At 49.4% G+C, this 17437-nt stretch overlaps 1 protein-coding gene across 2 annotated transcripts in view; it reads left to right on the top strand.

The window, feature by feature from the left end:
• CPXM1 (carboxypeptidase X, M14 family member 1) overlaps positions 1 to 16296 on the top strand; it is a 32874-nt gene extending 16578 nt beyond the window's left edge. Inside the window, exons 7-14 of one of the 2 annotated variants that reach the window (XM_078394428.1) lie at positions 519 to 607; positions 1177 to 1300; positions 3889 to 4085; positions 7425 to 7688; positions 9365 to 9662; positions 10922 to 11061; positions 12270 to 12372; positions 14051 to 16296. In XM_078394428.1, coding sequence (XP_078250554.1) covers positions 519 to 607; positions 1177 to 1300; positions 3889 to 4085; positions 7425 to 7688; positions 9365 to 9662; positions 10922 to 11061; positions 12270 to 12372; positions 14051 to 14319 — 1484 coding nt within the window. In that variant the 3' untranslated portion in view covers positions 14320 to 16296. The remainder of the gene's footprint in view (positions 1 to 518; positions 608 to 1176; positions 1301 to 3888; positions 4086 to 7424; positions 7689 to 9364; positions 9663 to 10921; positions 11062 to 12269; positions 12373 to 14050) is intronic. The other variant, XM_020807646.3, reaches the window with a different exon arrangement.
• The last annotated feature ends 1141 nt before the right edge of the window (positions 16297 to 17437 follow it).

Raw genomic sequence — 17437 nt, forward strand, 5'->3', positions numbered from 1 at the left:
AGAAAACCCCAAAACAAACACACACACACACACATTTAAAAGATGTATCAAGAAGGGCTGATCTAGCCCAGGTAGGGCTTGGCTGCAGGCCACGTAAAGTTGTGTATCCCTGGGTTAGCTTTGTCACAGATTGCTCCTTATAGGGGTGCAGATCAATAGGGGTTTGGATGCAGAGAAAAAGCAGGGTTGGCAATGCCCCCTCCCATGCGTGAATCGAGGTCTTAGCATGCGCTCAACCCTATGTGCAGCATATCCTCCCCCCAACAGCTCTGCCCAGGGGATTTACCCTCATTCCACTTCTCTGTGAGGTCCAGAAAAGCTCAAAAATATCCATCATGCGCCAGGAATACCAAAGATAGACAACAGGGCGGTGGAGGGCGGCTTCGAAAGGGGTCGGCTGAGAGGCTGGGAAGGGCCTTCCGTTCCTTCCATCTCGGCCACATCAACAAAACAGTGTTGGTGGTGCATGAAAAACAACACACCCTGCCTCGATTGTCTTCTGCTTCCCTTCTTTCCAGATCCAAACAACATTTATTTTTGGAACACCGCACCTGTGACCAACGACAAACTGGATTTTAGGCACCACAACTATAAGGACATGAGGAAGGTGTGTATCTTTTGCTGCTTGAGAAGGACAAGGGAGTCATCATGATGGCGCCTGCCCTTTCCTCCATCCGGTCTCTTGGGAAATGACCCTAAATGATGCCTTGACCAGCCCTCCACCCTTACCCTGGCCCCCATCAAGGACGATCCAAAGATACAGGCAGCCGGAGCGGGTCTTTTGTAAACTTCACGGCTCCTAATGGCCCATCCATAAGCAAATTGCCTTCAAAGACTTTATGTGACAGCAGGGATAGCTTAAAACAATATCCTCCGGAGAGGATCCAGGTGTGTCCCAATACTGTGAGGATTGGAACTAAGCCTGAGGGGATGAATGCAGTTTCCCACCTTTGACCCCCTGTGAGCACAGGGTAGACCACACCACGGAGGCCATGTCATCTCCCTGGTCAAGCATCCTCGCCAACCTTCTGCCCTCCATGTCGGTCTTCTCCTGCCCCATTTTTCGGATGCAGAAAGGCTTCCAAAGCATGTGACGTTCCACCAAGCTTACTAGGGGGTCGGGCGGGAGTATGGTCGAAAAGCAGACACTGATGTGTGACATGTGCCTCCTTGCAGCTGATGAAGGAGGTGAACGAGGCCTGTCCCAACATCACCCGGGTGTACAGCATCGGGAAGAGCTACCTCGGCCTCAAAATGTACGTCATGGAGATCTCGGACAACCCGGGACAACATGAAGTAGGTGAGCGATACAAGGCGGGCCAGCTCAAGCCACGTCTGTGAGGCTAAGGGCCGGTTTGCAGGTGGCTTCGGGAAATATGGGCAGATGTTTGCACAGCGCAAACCTCCCTCCGCCTTCCGTCTGTCTTGATCCGTTTTGTTGGCCAGCTCAGGCGGGGCTCAGAAAACCGATACCGAGAGAACCCTCCCATCCAGTTTCCAAAAGCATCTCTAACGTTCTGCATTCTAGTTGGCTTCTCTTGGCTTGTTTGCTCGCTCGCTTCTTTCATCTCTGTACCGCGCCATTAGTGAAGCACACGCTTCTAGGAATCGCTTGCCGAGGATGCCTCCGCTGGGCATTTCATGCTTCAAACTCACACCCCCTCCAGCCGTAGAGTTCTGCGGTTCCACAGAATTGGTTGGCTTGCATATTCTATTGCTTGTTCCTTTGCATGAAGGAGAATTCGGCTGCGCCATCTTCTCCCTGCATTCATCAAAGGGAAAGCCGCACCCCGTGCGGACTGGATCTTTGGAGAGCCCCTTCGCCAGCATGGCCTAAAAGGACACAAGCCTCGTTTTTTCCCTCTGCCCTTGCTTTCCGAGGCCTGTGTCGACAACCGTAAGGCAGAAAGTGTTCCTTGCAGTCCTTCTTGCTGAATTCTCATTGTGTGGTGGGGGGACTCCGTTAATTCTCCAGTGACATTTGGGTAAAGTTGGTAATACCTCTGTCTCTTCTCAGCTTGGGGAAGGGATAAATCAGGCCATTTTGTGTTCGATTCTCAGACTCACCGTTAATTGTGATTTTGCTGGGCTTTGTGGCAGAAGGGAGTTGATCCCACACCGTTACTGACGGATAGGTCCATAACCACACAAAGAGAGAAAGAGAGAGATCCCACCCCTCCCTAAGCACTTAAAGCACTTTTAAAAAATAGCAGTACAGTGCAGAACATGGGGAAGTTACTTTTTTGGACTACAGTTCCCAGAATCCAACAGCCAGCCATCATGAAACGCAATGTTTCCAAGTTCTGTTACCAATGAGCTTAGTGTGTGGTCTGGAAGCTGCCCACCTTGGAAGCAGAAAGGCAGGTTCAGATATAAATGAGTAGGAATAAAATGTCGCCATGTCAAAATGGGCCCAAAGAGGAGGATTTGGGGGGGGGGGGGTGTTCACAGGATAGCTTCAGAGCTAACAAGGCACAGCCTTGTCTGTTAAAACTCGGAGAAGGAGATGCTGACTCAGCCTGGAAAAGATCGCTGTTCCCGAGGCTTAATTACAGGCAATACTTTTGTTGAAAAACGAACTTGGCAGATACATCCAGCTGTTTCCTTCCTGACTGGAATGTGTGTTGTGGCCATATGACATTGGAGGAAAGAAAAAAAATCTGGATTTAACTATTCGTTCTTCCCTGCATTTGCCCCATATTTTAAAAAGAAATAAGCTGTAACTATAATGATTCATTGATTGGTTTTAATTATTTGCATTTATATTCCCCCTGTCTCTGGTGAGTGCAAAATCCATGGCTATGGGCTCTCCTCTTTCCCAAGAACTCTGGCCGGGCAGATTGACAGAGAGGGTAGTAACTCTCCCGAAAGAGGACCAGTCCTTTTTTTGTGGCTGAGTGAGATCTAGCCATCCTGGTGCTCTAACCACTGTCTAACCCTGGTTCTCTGAATGGCGCAGGCAGTGCCGGTGGCCCCTATGAGACCTGCCCAGATCCTGCCCTGTAGGATCTGTGTAGTAATAATAAACAGGGCATCTCTTTACCTGTGAAGAATAATTTGTTGCAAAGTTTTTTTAAAAAATTTTGGTTAAATTCCTCCAGCTGCATAGCAGAAAGGCAGGGATTCACAGGGCAAAATAGCTTCAAGTTCCCCAGACCTGTCCACCCCTTTCTCTCATCAACTGGCACTTACAGTCTCAAGAACTCACTCTAAGACATTAGTAGGAGAATTTTTTTAAAAAAATCATTTGTTTAAACAAATCAACAGCAAACTGACAAATGGCACTGCCTGTGTCAAAAGAGACAGAGAGCTTTCTTTGAATTCAGAAGCAGGAGGAAACCATGGGTTAGTGCTAGATGTATTGATGGTCACCCCCGCTCAGAAAAAATCCCTACCAAAAATAACATCTATAGGCTGCAACAGTGTTAAAAAACACACAACTCCAACCTAACTTTCCTTTAGGGTGCACTTCTTCAAAATCTTTGACTGGAGGTGAGCTGGGATTTCATGCTGCCCTCGTTCTGTGCCATGAAATAATTGTGACCCTATGAGTCAGCCAGCTCTAAAATGTCTTATCCACAACAACTCTTCTGAGGTCTTGCAAACTCAAGCCTGTGGCTTCCCTTCGTGATTCCATCCCTCTCCTGTCTAGCCTTCCTCATTTCCTACTGCCTTCCCCTTTTCATAGGATGCCCATCTTGTCCAGAGAGTCCTGTCTTCTCGTGAGATGCCCAAAGTACAGTCGTGTCTGTTCAGGCAGTTTTGGGGTCCTTGAATACCATCAGAGACCCACCACAGGTGTGGGAAAGGGTGGAACACTAGACCCCCCACACCTTTTTGAAAGATGGGGGCGGCACGAATCAGTCTCTGTCTCTCCAACCACTCCAGGGGAACCCGAGTTCCGTTACGTGGCCGGCATGCATGGGAACGAGGCGCTGGGGCGGGAGCTGCTGTTGAACCTGATGGAATACCTCTGCTACGAGTTCAGGCGGGGCAACCCACGCGTCGTGAGGCTGGTGACCGAGACTCGGATCCACCTGCTCCCTTCCATGAATCCAGACGGCTATGAGACAGCCTACAAGCTGGTACGTTGGACAGAGGTGGGGGGGGGAGGAATTCATTACGGGAATTTGGGAAGGTGTGACTACAACTCCCAGAGTCACGGACCTGGCACGGCTCTATATTTGGGAAAACTACGGTGCCCCTGCTCCTCTGGTGAAGAAGCCATGGGATCACGGCTTCTAGAGTCTTGTTCTCCAACTTTTGCTTCCAAGAGGCAAGAATTTAGTTATGCACAGTCAGTCTTCCCCACCACGGCCATCCCATTCATGCAGGCAAGGCCAGTGGCCATGATGGGTGAAGGATTATAGGCGCCGTAGTCCAAAAACAAGCATTGTACATTACAGCAAGAGAATTCAGGTGCTCAGTCTTTCACCCTCGGAATGCAATCCAACTTGACAAGGCAGTTGTTCCATGGAGGATGTTACGTTAGATTTGCTTTAGAGCGAACGTTGTTTCCCGGGTCTTTCGATTCTCATCATCCTCTTAGAACGGCAGACCTGGAAGGGATCCGAGGGATCATCAAGCCCAGCCCCGATCAGGGAGGCACCATGGGGGAATCGAACCCGTGAGAGGGGGAAACAGAGGTTTGGATAAGAAACAGTCCCAGTTCTGGAGCTGGTGGAGGGCCCAGCCAAAAGAGGAAGGCACTGAGGTGTAATTTAAGGATTCCTTTGGCCTTTTCAGTAATTTGTGGTTCCCTAAAGACCTTATTGGCCCCAAAGTCAGGAGGCTTTCCAGCTTAGCTCTGGCATTCTTGAATATTTCAACCTTGAAAGGCCCAGCCAACCCCAGTTTCACCAGAACCGTCTGTGGCACATCTTCTGTGCCAATGTGCAACTATACATCTACGCAGAAGAATTGGCAATTAAGCTCCCTTGACTCTGGTCAAGCTCTACCAAAGCCAATGCAGGAGGTAACCTTCTTCATAAGAACAGCTGCCGCCAGCTGTTACTGCTCTCTCATCTCATCAACTGGTCCTGAAATAGCTGGGCTTTGCATTTCCTTACTGGATTCCGAAGAGGCAGAGGAACTCGAGACCAAATTGCTAACTTGCGCTGGATTATGGAGAAAGCCAGAGAGTTCCAGAAAAATATCTACTTCTGCTTCATTGACTATGCAGAAGCCTTTGACTGTGTGGACCACAGCAAACTATGGCAAGTTCTTAAAGAAATGGGAGTGCCTGACCACTTTATCTGTCTCCTGAGAAACCTATATGTGGGACAGGAAGCAACAGTTAGAACTGGTCATGGAACAACTGAGTGATTCAAAATTGGGAAAGGAGTACGGCAAGGCTGTATATTGTCCCCCAGCTTATTTAACTTATATGCAGAATACATCATGCGGAAGGCTGGACTGGAAGAAACCCAAGCCGGAATTAAGATTGCCGGAAGAAATATCAACAACCTCCGATATGCAGATGATACCACTCTGATGGCAGAAAGTGAGGAGGAATTAAAGAACCTTGTAATGAGAGTGAAAGAGGAGAGTGCAAAAAACGGTCTGAAACTCAACATCAAAAAAACTAAGATCATGGCCACTGGTCCCATCACCTCCTGGGAAATAGAAGGGGAAGATATGGAGGCAGTGTCAAATTTTATCTGCCTGGGCTCCATGATCACTGCAGATGGAGACAGCAGCCCTGAAATTAAAAGACGCCTTCTTCTTGGGAGGAAAGCGATGACAAATCTTGACAGCATCTTGAAAAGCAGAGACATCACCTTGCCGACAAAAGTCCGAATAGTCAAAGCTATGGTTTTTCCTGTCGTGATGTATGGAAGTGAGAGCTGGACCATAAAGAAAGCAGACCGCCGAAGAATTGATGCCTTTGAATTGTGGTGCTGGAGGAGGCTCTTGAGAATCCCCTGGACTGCAAGGAGAACAAACCTATCAATACTAAAGGAAATCAACCCTGAGTGCTCACTGGAAGGACAGATCCTGAAGCTGAGGCTCCAGTACTTTGGCCATCTCATGAGAAGAAAAGAGTCCTTGGAAAAAACCTTGATGTTAGGAAGGTGTGATGGCAGGAGGAGAAGGGGATGACCGAGGATGAGATGGCTGGACAGTGTCTGCGAAGCAACCAACATGAACCTGACACAACTCCGGGAGGCAGTAGAAGACAGAAGGGCCTGGCGTGCTCTGGTCCATGGGGTCACGAAGAGTCGGACACGACTAAACGACTAAACACACACACGCATTTCCTTACAGATTCAAACTAGTCATTGGGATACCTGTATTCGTAAACGAATACCAATATCCCCATCTCTAATCCAAAGTATGTCTGCCTATGAATTAAAATATTGTCCGCAGGCAGACAGCAAAACCCTAGCAATCACAATAATCAAAGCAATTAAAAATAGGTTCAAAAAATGGGTTTGAATGGGTTTTGCAGACAGCAAAACCCTAACAATAACAATAAAGCAATTAAAAACGGGTTCGAAAAAGCACACTTCCACTTTGCTTCTGGAGTGTAGGGTTCAAATTCTGCTACAGTGGCCCCAGGTTGGATTTTCTTTCCCAGGCTCTCAAACAAAGGACTGCCGGATATTCAGTTTTTCCCCCCTCTGTACCTTCTTAAGGTTCCTTAATAGGAAACAAGACAGGTTACACAAAAATTTGGCAAACCCCCAGAAAACTACAATTGGGTCATATACCCTTTTTGGCTGATGGTCAAGTGTCCGTGTCTGTGTTTTCTTCTAGAATGGGCTTTCTGGGCAGCTAGTCAAGGTATCCTCCGTAATCCAGAAAAGGAAAAACCCTGTGGCCCTTACACAATATAAAAGCGTAGAAAGAAAAGGGGAGAGGGGTAATTTTCAAAGGGTTTTCTTTTTCCCCTGCACCAGCTACAATACATTGGCTCACAGCCTGATGAAGATTAGTCTGAGTTGAAAGCTGCACTTTTTTTAATTTTTATTTTTTTAGTGGTCTAATAAAGATATCACCGGCCCTTGCTTTTGTATTGTGTTAAGGACCACACTGCTTTGTTTGTTTTGAAACTCACGTTCCCTATTTGGCTGGGGAAGGAGGTTACACCCGCATGGCTAACCTTGCATCAGAGAACAGGGATTACAATTTAATCCACCCACCCGCTGGGTCCAAATCAATAATATTATAGTACCTAGTGGTTGGAAGCACATCTGGCTTTCTTTGGTTGTCTCCCGCCCTGCTTGGCTGATGTTCGCTGTCCATGTGATCTTCTAGATGGCGGTGATCAAGAAAGGAGCTTAAAAGTCCAGTTTGAGGAGATCTGAGTGGAGGACCTCGGTCCCTGAAGGCCAGTCGGGAGGAGACCGAGGCTGATGGCTTGCTCGGAGGGTCTCCCGGTCCCTGTGTAACTCACACGGTTTCCTTCATTCCCCACGCAGGGCTCCGAATTGTCTGGCTGGGCGATGGGCCGGTGGACCTACGAAGGCATCGATCTCAACCACAATTTCGCTGACCTCAACACCGCCCTCTGGGATGCAGAAGACAACGAGATGGTGCCTCACGAGTTCCCCAACCACTACATCCCCATCCCGGAGCCCTACACTTTCCCCAACGCCACGGTGAGTGCCGTCTTTGAGCCCCTCGGATGCCCACGCGGCTGGGGAAAAGGTGGTTGCCGGCCAGACGGAGGGCTCTGGCTGAGGGTGAGGTACTCAACGCGGTGCAAGTCCAGATGCCTGTTAGAGCAGACCCCAAAAACCAGCCCATACAACAAGCAGAGTAAAAAAAAAAAAGAATCAGACAGTGGTACCAAGCCAATCTCAACAAATGAGGAGTGGGTTGTTTGTAAAGCTAATGGCTCTTAATTTGGGACCAAACTACTCTTGAATATTTTGCATTGCAACAGGGATGGTTTACAACAATATACTGTTTTCTGGGAAATCTCTGCCTCCGGCAGCTACTGTCAGGATGCAGGTGAGCTCTGGGAAGTCTGAGGGGGGTGACATAATCCCTCCCGTTCAGAACATCCCTGGGTTTTGTTCCGCAAAGCTCTGGCTCCATTACCCCACTGCCTGTGGCTGCTTTTGTCTTCTCCATAGTCCTTCTCTGGGTCTAGCAATAGTAGATCCTACCTCCGTTTTCAGGCATATCCCACCTTTATGCTGTCCCATAGTACACAGCATTGGTTTTGGCAAGATTCAAGTCCTCATGGAGGAAATCTCAAGTTCTATCGAGGGTTTGTGCAAGAATTATTCAAGCAACCTTAGAGGTTGTGTGCTGTTCGAACAATGCATCTCTACATGTTCAGAATGCCACCGCTGGCCCTCCGGAGCCCACCCCTCAGATCACAGTCCTGCCCCGTTTGCCTGGGCTTTATGGAGGCTGCTGTAGCTTGGGGGTCAGCTGGGGACGGAGTGAATCCCCCACCAGGGGAGTGGAGAAACATTCTGTGTCTTAGGAGCACATTAATTTCTGCATCAGCCTCTGGGGGAAGGAGAAGCCCACATGCTAGGGGTTGATTATTTATTTTTATTTAAATATACCTTTTCTCCTTAGAAAAGGCCACAAAGCTCCTTACAATGCTGAAAGACAATATTTAAGAACAAAACAATGAGCATACAAAGGTGGCGTGCACCCTTAAAAGGCAATATTTAAAGCTAAACACACTGAGTATAGAAGAATTTAAAAAAAAAGAAATACCCCTCTGAGAAATGGGACACACGAGCCATGCTGAAACACAGTTAAAGGAGCGGTGCAGAACAATCCATCTAAAATGATGACGTTCATGCAGCCAGTCATTAAGAGAAAGCCTGAAGAGAAAGGTCTTTGTCTGGTTGCAGAGGGAGAGCAAAGTTGGGGCCAGGCGGGCCTCCAGTGGGAGGGAGTTCCAGAGTCTAAAGGAGCAGCCACCGAGAAGGCCCTACTGTGCAGGTAGCGAGGTTGAGGGAAAGGTTCCTCCTGATGATCTTAACATCTGGGCAGGTTCATCCAGGGAGGTGCAATCCTTGAGGCAGCTCAAACCCAAGTCGTTTAGGACTTTCTAGGTTAGAACCAGCCCTTTGAATTGAGCCCAGAAATGCATGGGCAAGTCAGTGGGATTATGGATTCCCTGAAATAACAGCAAACGTGTCTGGAATGAATGAATGCTTCTAAGAAATGAAACACGGTGGTACCTGCCAGGGTCTCCTGAGTCCCACAAAACCAAAGGTGATATCACAAAACGGGGCAGCCTCATCGTGGCCCCCCCCCCCCCCGGTGACTTCCCGGGGCAATACCGTGCATCCTGTTTTGTTTTTTGGAGGAGAAGGAGCCCGCCTCGCAGCCGTTCTGAAGCTGAAGGAGATTCCCTTTTCTCTCCTTTTCTCTCCTGGCGCAACAGGTGGCCCCCGAAACCCGGGCGGTGATCAGCTGGATGCAACGCTACCCGTTCATGCTGAGCGCCAACCTGCACGGAGGGGAGCTGGTGGTCACATACCCATTCGACATGACCCGCACCTACTGGAAAGCCCAGGAGCTCACGCCCACGGCCGACGACCCCGTCTTCCGCTGGCTGGCCACCGTCTACGCCACCTCCAACCTGGCCATGGTGGACGATGACCGGCGCCTCTGCCATTACGATGACTTCATGCGGGAGGGGAACATCATCAACGGGGCCAACTGGCACACGGTGCCCGGAAGTGAGTGAACAAAGGAGGCCCGGCCTTTCCTCTCCAGACCCCTTCGCCTTCCATAGAATCTGAGCTGGGGCATGGGTGGGTGGGAATCCCTGTTTGGACTACAGCCGCCAGAATCCCTGTGATGGCAGGGGGATTCTGGGAGCTGTTGTCCAAAAAGTGACTTTTCCCAGGCACTGGTGAGGATCAGCTGGATGCTGGTATATTTCTCCAGTTTGTTTTCCCTGATTCCAATTGAATGGGTTCACAAGAGGAACTTTATTTAATGTTCTTTAACATTAATTAACGTGGTGGCGCTGCGGGTTAAACCGAAGAAGCCTCTGTGCTGCAAGGTCAGAAGATCAGACGTCATAAGATTGAATCCACGCGACGGAGGGAGACCTCGTCACTTCTCCCAGCAACTGCCAACCTAGCAGTTCGAAAGCATGCAAAATGGAAAAATGCGAGTAGATACACCTTGATGCAGATTTCTCCATGGGTGTGTTTCCTCACTTGCTAGAAAATACTTCTCTTAAGTCTCTGTGCAAGGTTCTAACCGTTACACTGCACTGCCTGCTTTGCATATCTGTGTGTTTTACATCCATGCTGGAATCTTGGAACGGGTTTGCTTCTCGTAGTCGGCTTCCACAGAACTATAGTTCTCCTTGTTTGTCCCTGGGCTCTGAATTCATTCAAGGTTCTGCAGGAAGAGACAACCAGTTGAGTGCCTGAAGGATTCCTGTTCTGGGGGGGTGGGGGGAAGCAACTCCTTGGTGTGTTTGCATTGCATTTGCAAAAGGGAAATAAAAGGGTAAGCTGTAATAAAACAATAACATTTCACAAATCCTGTCTGAATCATCAGGAAGCATTTTAAAAACTGCATAAAAGATGAGCTGCAAACTCAGCTAAAGGTCTGGGCGGTGGTGGAGGGAACGGAAGCTTGGCTCTAAACTTTAGAGCCTAAATGGCTCTGGGCTAAGTAGGAAATTGAACCAGATGTGGGTCTGTTTACTAGGCCAACCTTTCTCAGGCTCTTGTCCTCCAGATGTGTTGCACTACAACTCCCATATTCCCCCATCCAGGGAAGCAGGGGAGGATGGGAGCAATCTGGAGGGCACTGGGTTGCAGACGTTGCCGTTCCGCCTTTCTTCTGAGACTCAGCAGCCGACTAAACTGGAAGAGGATTCTTCCACCCTTGCATCCAGAAGGGTCTGTGTTCCAATCCAACTCTCCTTCCCCACTGACGGGCTCCCTGCCGTCTTGACTCGCCCTCTCCTCTCCAGGTATGAATGACTTCAGCTACTTGCACACAAACTGTTTTGAGATCACCATCGAATTGTCCTGTGACAAGTTCCCGCACGAGTCGGAGCTGCCCCAAGAGTGGGAGAACAACAAGGAATCGCTGCTGGTCTACATGGAGCAGGTAGGCGAGAAGCGTGAAGATGCCCTTGTGTTTTTAACTGGACACTTAAGTTGATTTTCTTGGCCTTTGGGAAGTGTTGGCCTTGCAGAGGGGCTACAGGATCTGTGAGGGATCAGTCCCAAACCCCTCCTCCAGGGATGATGAAAAACATGGGGACGTATCAAAGGCTATGCATTGCATGGTCTTTGACACCCACCCACCCCCCGTCTAAGTGGCCACTTGTGGCAAATACACCCTGAGAATACATATAAATAGGTACAGCAGGAGCTCCTTATCTGTGGGATCAGTTATACGCTGATTCACTTATCCACAGTCTGAAGATATTAAAAATATTAAGAGAAAAATCCCATAAATGTATATATATCTATATCACAGGGCTCCTCCTCTTAATCATTCTCTGGTTTTCCCTCGCCCATTCCATTTCCCTGATCTTTTCTAGACCACAGCACCCAGAATCCCCAAGAGAGAGGCTGGCTGGGGGGGATTCTGGGTGTTGTAGTCTAGAAAAGATCAGGGAAATGGAATGGGCGAGGGAACCAGAGAATGATTAGGAGGAGCAGCCCTGTGTGATATAGACAGGAATGGGGTAGGGAATGGATGAATGCAACACACATGGAAACATTGAACATGCATATATTTTAGTTCCTATATATCCATAGGGGGAAACACCCATTGATGCTGAAACAGGAGTCAGCTTTTTTTGTGTTTTTTTGGGGGGGGGGTCTTCCAGTGCTGGGGACTGCCATCCAAATGCCATGCCTTTACTCCCCCTTTGCTCCAAACTGACCCTCGGTGCCATTGCTGTTTAGGGATGGGGCCAAATCACCGGTTCGGCAGTTCGTGCAACGGTTGCATTGCTGATTTGTGGTTTGGTGCCCCGCCCCCTCTGTTGGGCACCCGCTCGGAGGCAGCCTCTTTGCCCCGTCTCCCTCCGGGATGCTGGAGGGAGGCAGGGCAGGGAGGCTGGGAGGCTGGCTCCGAGTGGGTGCCCAACCGAGGGGGCGGGGCACCCAACCGCAGACCAGCTGTGCGGCTGTCGGACAAACCGGCAGGAACCAACGAACTATTAGTTCATGCCCACCTCTCCCGCTGTCCCTCCCTAGGGACACTCTCTTCTCATTTCCCCGAGTGCATGTCTATTTTCCAGGTGGTTTTGTTTGTTTGTTTGTTTTTCATATTGGACGCACTAACCTGGCCTGTTCTTATAGACCCGCCGAGGCATCAAAGGTATTGTCCGAGACAAAGACACAGAAGAAGGGATCGCCGATGCCATCATTGCGGTGGACGGGATCAACCACGACATCAGGACAGGTAGAGTGAGATCCAAAGTCAGCCAGAATTCGCATGCTCTCCAGTTGCCTGATTTACCTGTTGAAACTCTTTTTGGGATTCCCTTAGGGTCTTCTATTCAGAGCATCCGTTCCCTTCCATTTTGAAGCATTCCATACTGATCTGTGATTTCCCCCCCCCCCATGTTCGAATGATGTCCCTGTTATCTTGCTTCCCTCTTTTTTTCTTTGCTTCCTGAATCTTTTTTTTTTTTTAGTGACCCAAAATCTTTGGTTTGGTTTTTGTTCTGCTTCGAGGGGCGGCAGGGGTGGACTTTAGCGCTCCTGTGCTTGTAGAAGCATCACGGTGCTAAATTAGCTCGCTGGGTGCCAGGAAGCCAGAGAGCTAAGACAGCACACCCCAGAACGGTACTTAGCAGGGGACATTTCCTGGGCACGGGCAAGCAAGAAAAACAGCCTGGAAGCAAAGAGGTGGGTTTGCACGAGGCTGTCCACCACCGGGATGCAACTTCTGGCAATTCCCATAAACGTCCATCACCAAGTGACGAAAAAAAGGAAGCAAAACAGAGGCCCCGAGGCCCTGCCTGGAACCGTTCCTGCGTCACCTCTCGGATCTTGCCCTGGATCCTCCCCTGGTGGCTTTGAGCAAGACCCCCAGAATCTGAACCATCCCGAAGGAGTGCAGGGTACAGTTAATTTTTTTAAATGTGGCGCTCAACCAAGACTCCATTTCCAGAGCTGGGTTATTTTTTTCTTCCACTATCTTCTTAGCAAAGACCCCATCCCTGAGCTAGAGTCGAGGCTGCTGGATCACAACTCCCATCATCCTTCACACTGGCCGGGCTGGCAGGCTTTCTTAAGTCATTTGCTGCCCACGGTGAGCTTATATCCCTTTAGGCTGATCCAGTCCTACCTCTCCCTTGACTCGCATCCTGTATCGCCTCCCATTGTATTGAGGTCGGATCTTGCAAAGTTTTGTTTCCACAGCGTTTGGCCACTCCGGTTTGCATCTTGTAGAGAATTTACCGCTGCAGCAGTTCTCAATCTCCCTGGTCAAACTCCTCACGGGGCCTCTCCGTTCTGCCATAACATTCAAGTTGTTGAAGATAAATGTGCTCCGTTCTTCACCAAGCTCTGTTCTTGAGCCCTCTTATGGCATTTTCTCTCTCTCCCTCTCCTTTTTTTTTACATTTTGTTCAAGTCAGTAGAGCTTACATGGGAGAACTTTTGCCCAAAGCTAGGACATCAGATTACAAAATCAGGAAGAAATGAGACCAAATTCCTTCCTCCCCAAAGAAGGTGGTTGTGATTACACGCTGTGGAGTCCCACCTGATTCATCGCAACCTCAGTGGGGTTCAGTGAGTTTCCATGGTCAAACACGGATTCAAACTCAGGATCCCTGAGACCTTATCTATCATACTATCCGCTATATCTCACCAGCCCTCAAGCGAGAGTTATCCCCATCCTGGAGGAATCAGAAAGTGCAAATCCACTCTTCCTGCCGTGAGCCTTTCTATGCCAAGAGTTTTCACCCCAGCTTCCTCCAGGCGGTGCTGGACTACACACCGCATCATCCCCCCTCAGCAGTGTGGGCATGGGACAGGGTGGGTTGCAATCCCTCTTCTCACCCTGCAGGATTCACCCGGCTGAATGAGACGGACCCTCCTTAATGCCTCTCTTTTCCTTTCTCGGTGGCTAGCTTTCGATGGGGACTATTGGCGCCTGCTGAACCCCGGCGAGTACGAGGTCACGGCCACGGCCGAGGGCTACCACCCTGTCACCCGGAGCTGTCGCGTTTCTTACGAGGACCACCCCACCCTCTGCAACTTCCACCTGACGAAGACGCCCAAGCAGCGGCTCCGGGAAATCCTGGCCAAAGGCGGCAAGCCCCCCAAGGACCTGATCCTGCGGCTGCGCCAGCTGCGGATGCGCAAACTGGAGGCCCTAAGGCGGCGGGCCCTCCAGTGAGAGACACTGCCGGACTTCTCCAGAGCCAAGGGGACGCCCTCGGGGGCCCTCCGCTCCTCTTCCGGTCTTCGCAGCTTTGAGCTTCTAGTAGAGACGGGCAGATTTGCTGTTTTTGGAACCATTTTCGGGCCAGATGGGCAGCACAGGATGAGGCGCCGAGGCGTTCTTACCAGCAAAGGCCCAAAAATGGTTTTCCTGGATCAGCCCCCACCAAAATCGGTATTTTTTTAAAAAAAAAAATACACTGACTGGAAAGGTGTCAAAAACAGCACCACATTTCCAAAAAAAGAGTTCTGGAGGTTCAATATTTATACAATACTTAGAGATTTATTTTCCCTACCTAGTGTTCCCTGCAGGAACCCCCCCCCAAAAAAAAGAGTTCTAGTTGCTGACTGTATATACTCAGTGGCTTGGCCGAAGCTTTTTGCTTTGAAACACTAAATGTTGTAGCTTCTGGGGTTGAATATGGGTCTCGAAAAGGGGTTCCAGGTGAGCCCTGCAGGCTTCTTAAAATCTGGTTAGAAAGGACACCTCCCACCCAGACCTATAAGCTAATCTGCTTTGCTTTGTTCTCAACTAATGGGCAATCTTTAGCACATGTATCTAATAACTAAGGGACAAGGTCTCCATGTGGATTTTCAGAGATTCATCAGGAAGGGAGTTTGGGGGCAAGCGAACAGACCTCAAGGGCATAGGTCTAAACCTCATTTCAAATGAAGTAAGTCTATATCCTATAAAGATTTGTACCTTTAAGAGTGACAAGGAGGGGGGAGCGCATCAGATCTGGCTTCTTCCCTCGGGGAGCAGAAAAGCCACCTCTAGCTAAGAAAGAGAGAAAGAGCATGCTGTCTGGAGAACTCTTAAAGCTGAGGAGGGCAGCCAAGGTCCTCCAGATGTTCTTGGCTCATCGCCTTCATCAACCCTAGCCAGCATAGCCTGTGATGAGAGATGATAGGAACTGCAGTCCAGAAACATCTGGAGGACCAGCGTCGCCCAGCCCAATGAAGCCAAGGGCTAGAAGTCTGGGGGGAGGGCCCTCAAACTTCACAAAAAATAAATTCTTCCACGGGAGCGCCATGTCTTTGTGACAGTGCATGCAACCGTCTCGGTCAGTCCTTTCCAAACTCTTTATAGCCTTCAGCCCCAACGACGGAGCTTCCTGTTCCCAATTCTGAAAATCTGGCATACAAAAAAGAGAGGTCCAGTCTCTCTCTCTCTCTTTATAAACTGGCAGCTTCCCCCACCCGGGTGCCCTCCAGATGTTTGGACTGTAGCTGCCCAGAGTCCTCCAGCCAGCTCAGCCCATCCGGAGAGGACCCGTTGGGGAAAGCCTGGCATATTTAACCTTGGCGAGGAGGAGGAAGGCTGCAAGACCAGCTCAGACAAGGAAAAGCTAAGTCTCCAGAACCCCGTTTGCCTCCCGGGGGGGGGGGGGACTCTCATTTGGCCCATTTTAGCTGGATCCCAGTGGGCCTGGCAAGAAGCGACAGCTCCTCCTTTCATGCCCTGCATTTCTCTGCTAAGCTTTCCAGAGAAAAAAGACTCCCAAGATAAGGGGAACCCTTTCCCCCCCCCCCAAATTATGGCAGCAACAAGCAGAAAGGTTGGTGGTGGATTGGGCTCTCCAAATGGGTAATCTTTTCAGAATGTCCTCTGTCCTGTTTTCCTGACCATAAGGGGTGGGGGGTGGGTGAGATGTCGTATCGTGGGCACATCCATGCACACCAGTGGTGTATGTGGGCTGGCCCCCCCGACTGGAACATGGTGTGTCTCCGGCTGCCTTGTTTTCTCAGCCCTCTGGATTGGGGGTTCCCTGCCTGTTAGGGGACAAAAAGGGGAAGTGAGGTGCAGGGGGCTTATTATGAGAACTTTTAAAAATGAAAATGCTGGCATTGAAGCGCCCTTGCGAGCCAAGCGGCTTTCAGAGTGTTACCAAATAAAACATCTTCTCTTTTTTTGCTATTTAACCTTCCACAACTCGCCTTCTGCGACTGGTTTGTCCTAGAACTTGGGAATGTTACTTTTCTGAGTTGTTGAGTAATATGGAAAATAATGCGGGTAGCAATATATAACTGAAATGCAGAAAGAGCCCTGAATATTGACATTGAAGGGTAATGCAGAAGGTTTCCCCCCCCCCAATTGATACCATTATCATTCATGTGAGGTGCTAGTCCCTCTCTAATTGGCACTGGTTAGGCCTCCTCTAGCATCCTGTGTCCAGTTCTGGACACCCCACACTTCAAGGATGCTAACAATTTGGAACAAGTTCAGAGGAGGGTGACAAGGATGATGATCAGGGGGCTGGAAACCAAGCCTCATGAGGAGGACAGGCTGAAAGAATTGGCCATGTTTAGCCTAGAGAAAAGAAGGCTGAGGGGAGAGAGGATAGTACTTTTCAAAGACTTGAAAGCTTGTCCTACAGAGGAAAGACAGGATCTCTTCTCGATCATCTCCAGAGTGCAGGACACTCAACAATGGGCTCAAGTTATATATATATATAACTTACTATATATATATATATAACTTACTCAAGTTATATATATATATAACATTGTACTATAAAATAGTACAATGGATATATATATCCATTGTACTATTTTATATTGTTAGCCGCCTAGAGTGGTCCTGATCCGACCAGATAGGCAGGATATTAAATAAATAAATAAATAAATAAATAAATAAATAAATAAATAAATAAATAAATAAATAAATAAATAAATAAAGTATTCATGCCTTGAGCAGGGGGTTGGACTTGATAGCCTTGTAGGCCCCTTCTATCCCCTGGGGTGGGGTGGGGGTGGATTACAACTCCCATCATCCCTCGGCCAAATGGGGATGATGGGGGCTGTAGTCCAACCCATCTGAAACGTCGCCCTTTGGAGGGGGAGGGGAGCCTGTTCTAGGCACACACGCTAAGGAAGGCCAATCCCTCTCCGGACGCACGGGAACCTTACTCTCGAGGAGACCCGCCCGCGCCTTAAGCCAGCGAGCGGCGGGACAACGACGAACCCGCAGCCCCGCCTCTTTCTCTCTAAGCCACGCCTCCTCCTCTTCCTCCCCCACCCGACGAGAAAAGCCACGCCTCTCTCCCAGTCCGGTCCCCGCCCCTTTCGGCCTC

The sequence above is a fragment of the Pogona vitticeps genome, chromosome 5 (assembly GCF_051106095.1).
Source record: "Pogona vitticeps strain Pit_001003342236 chromosome 5, PviZW2.1, whole genome shotgun sequence".
Lineage (NCBI taxonomy): Eukaryota > Metazoa > Chordata > Lepidosauria > Squamata > Agamidae > Pogona > Pogona vitticeps.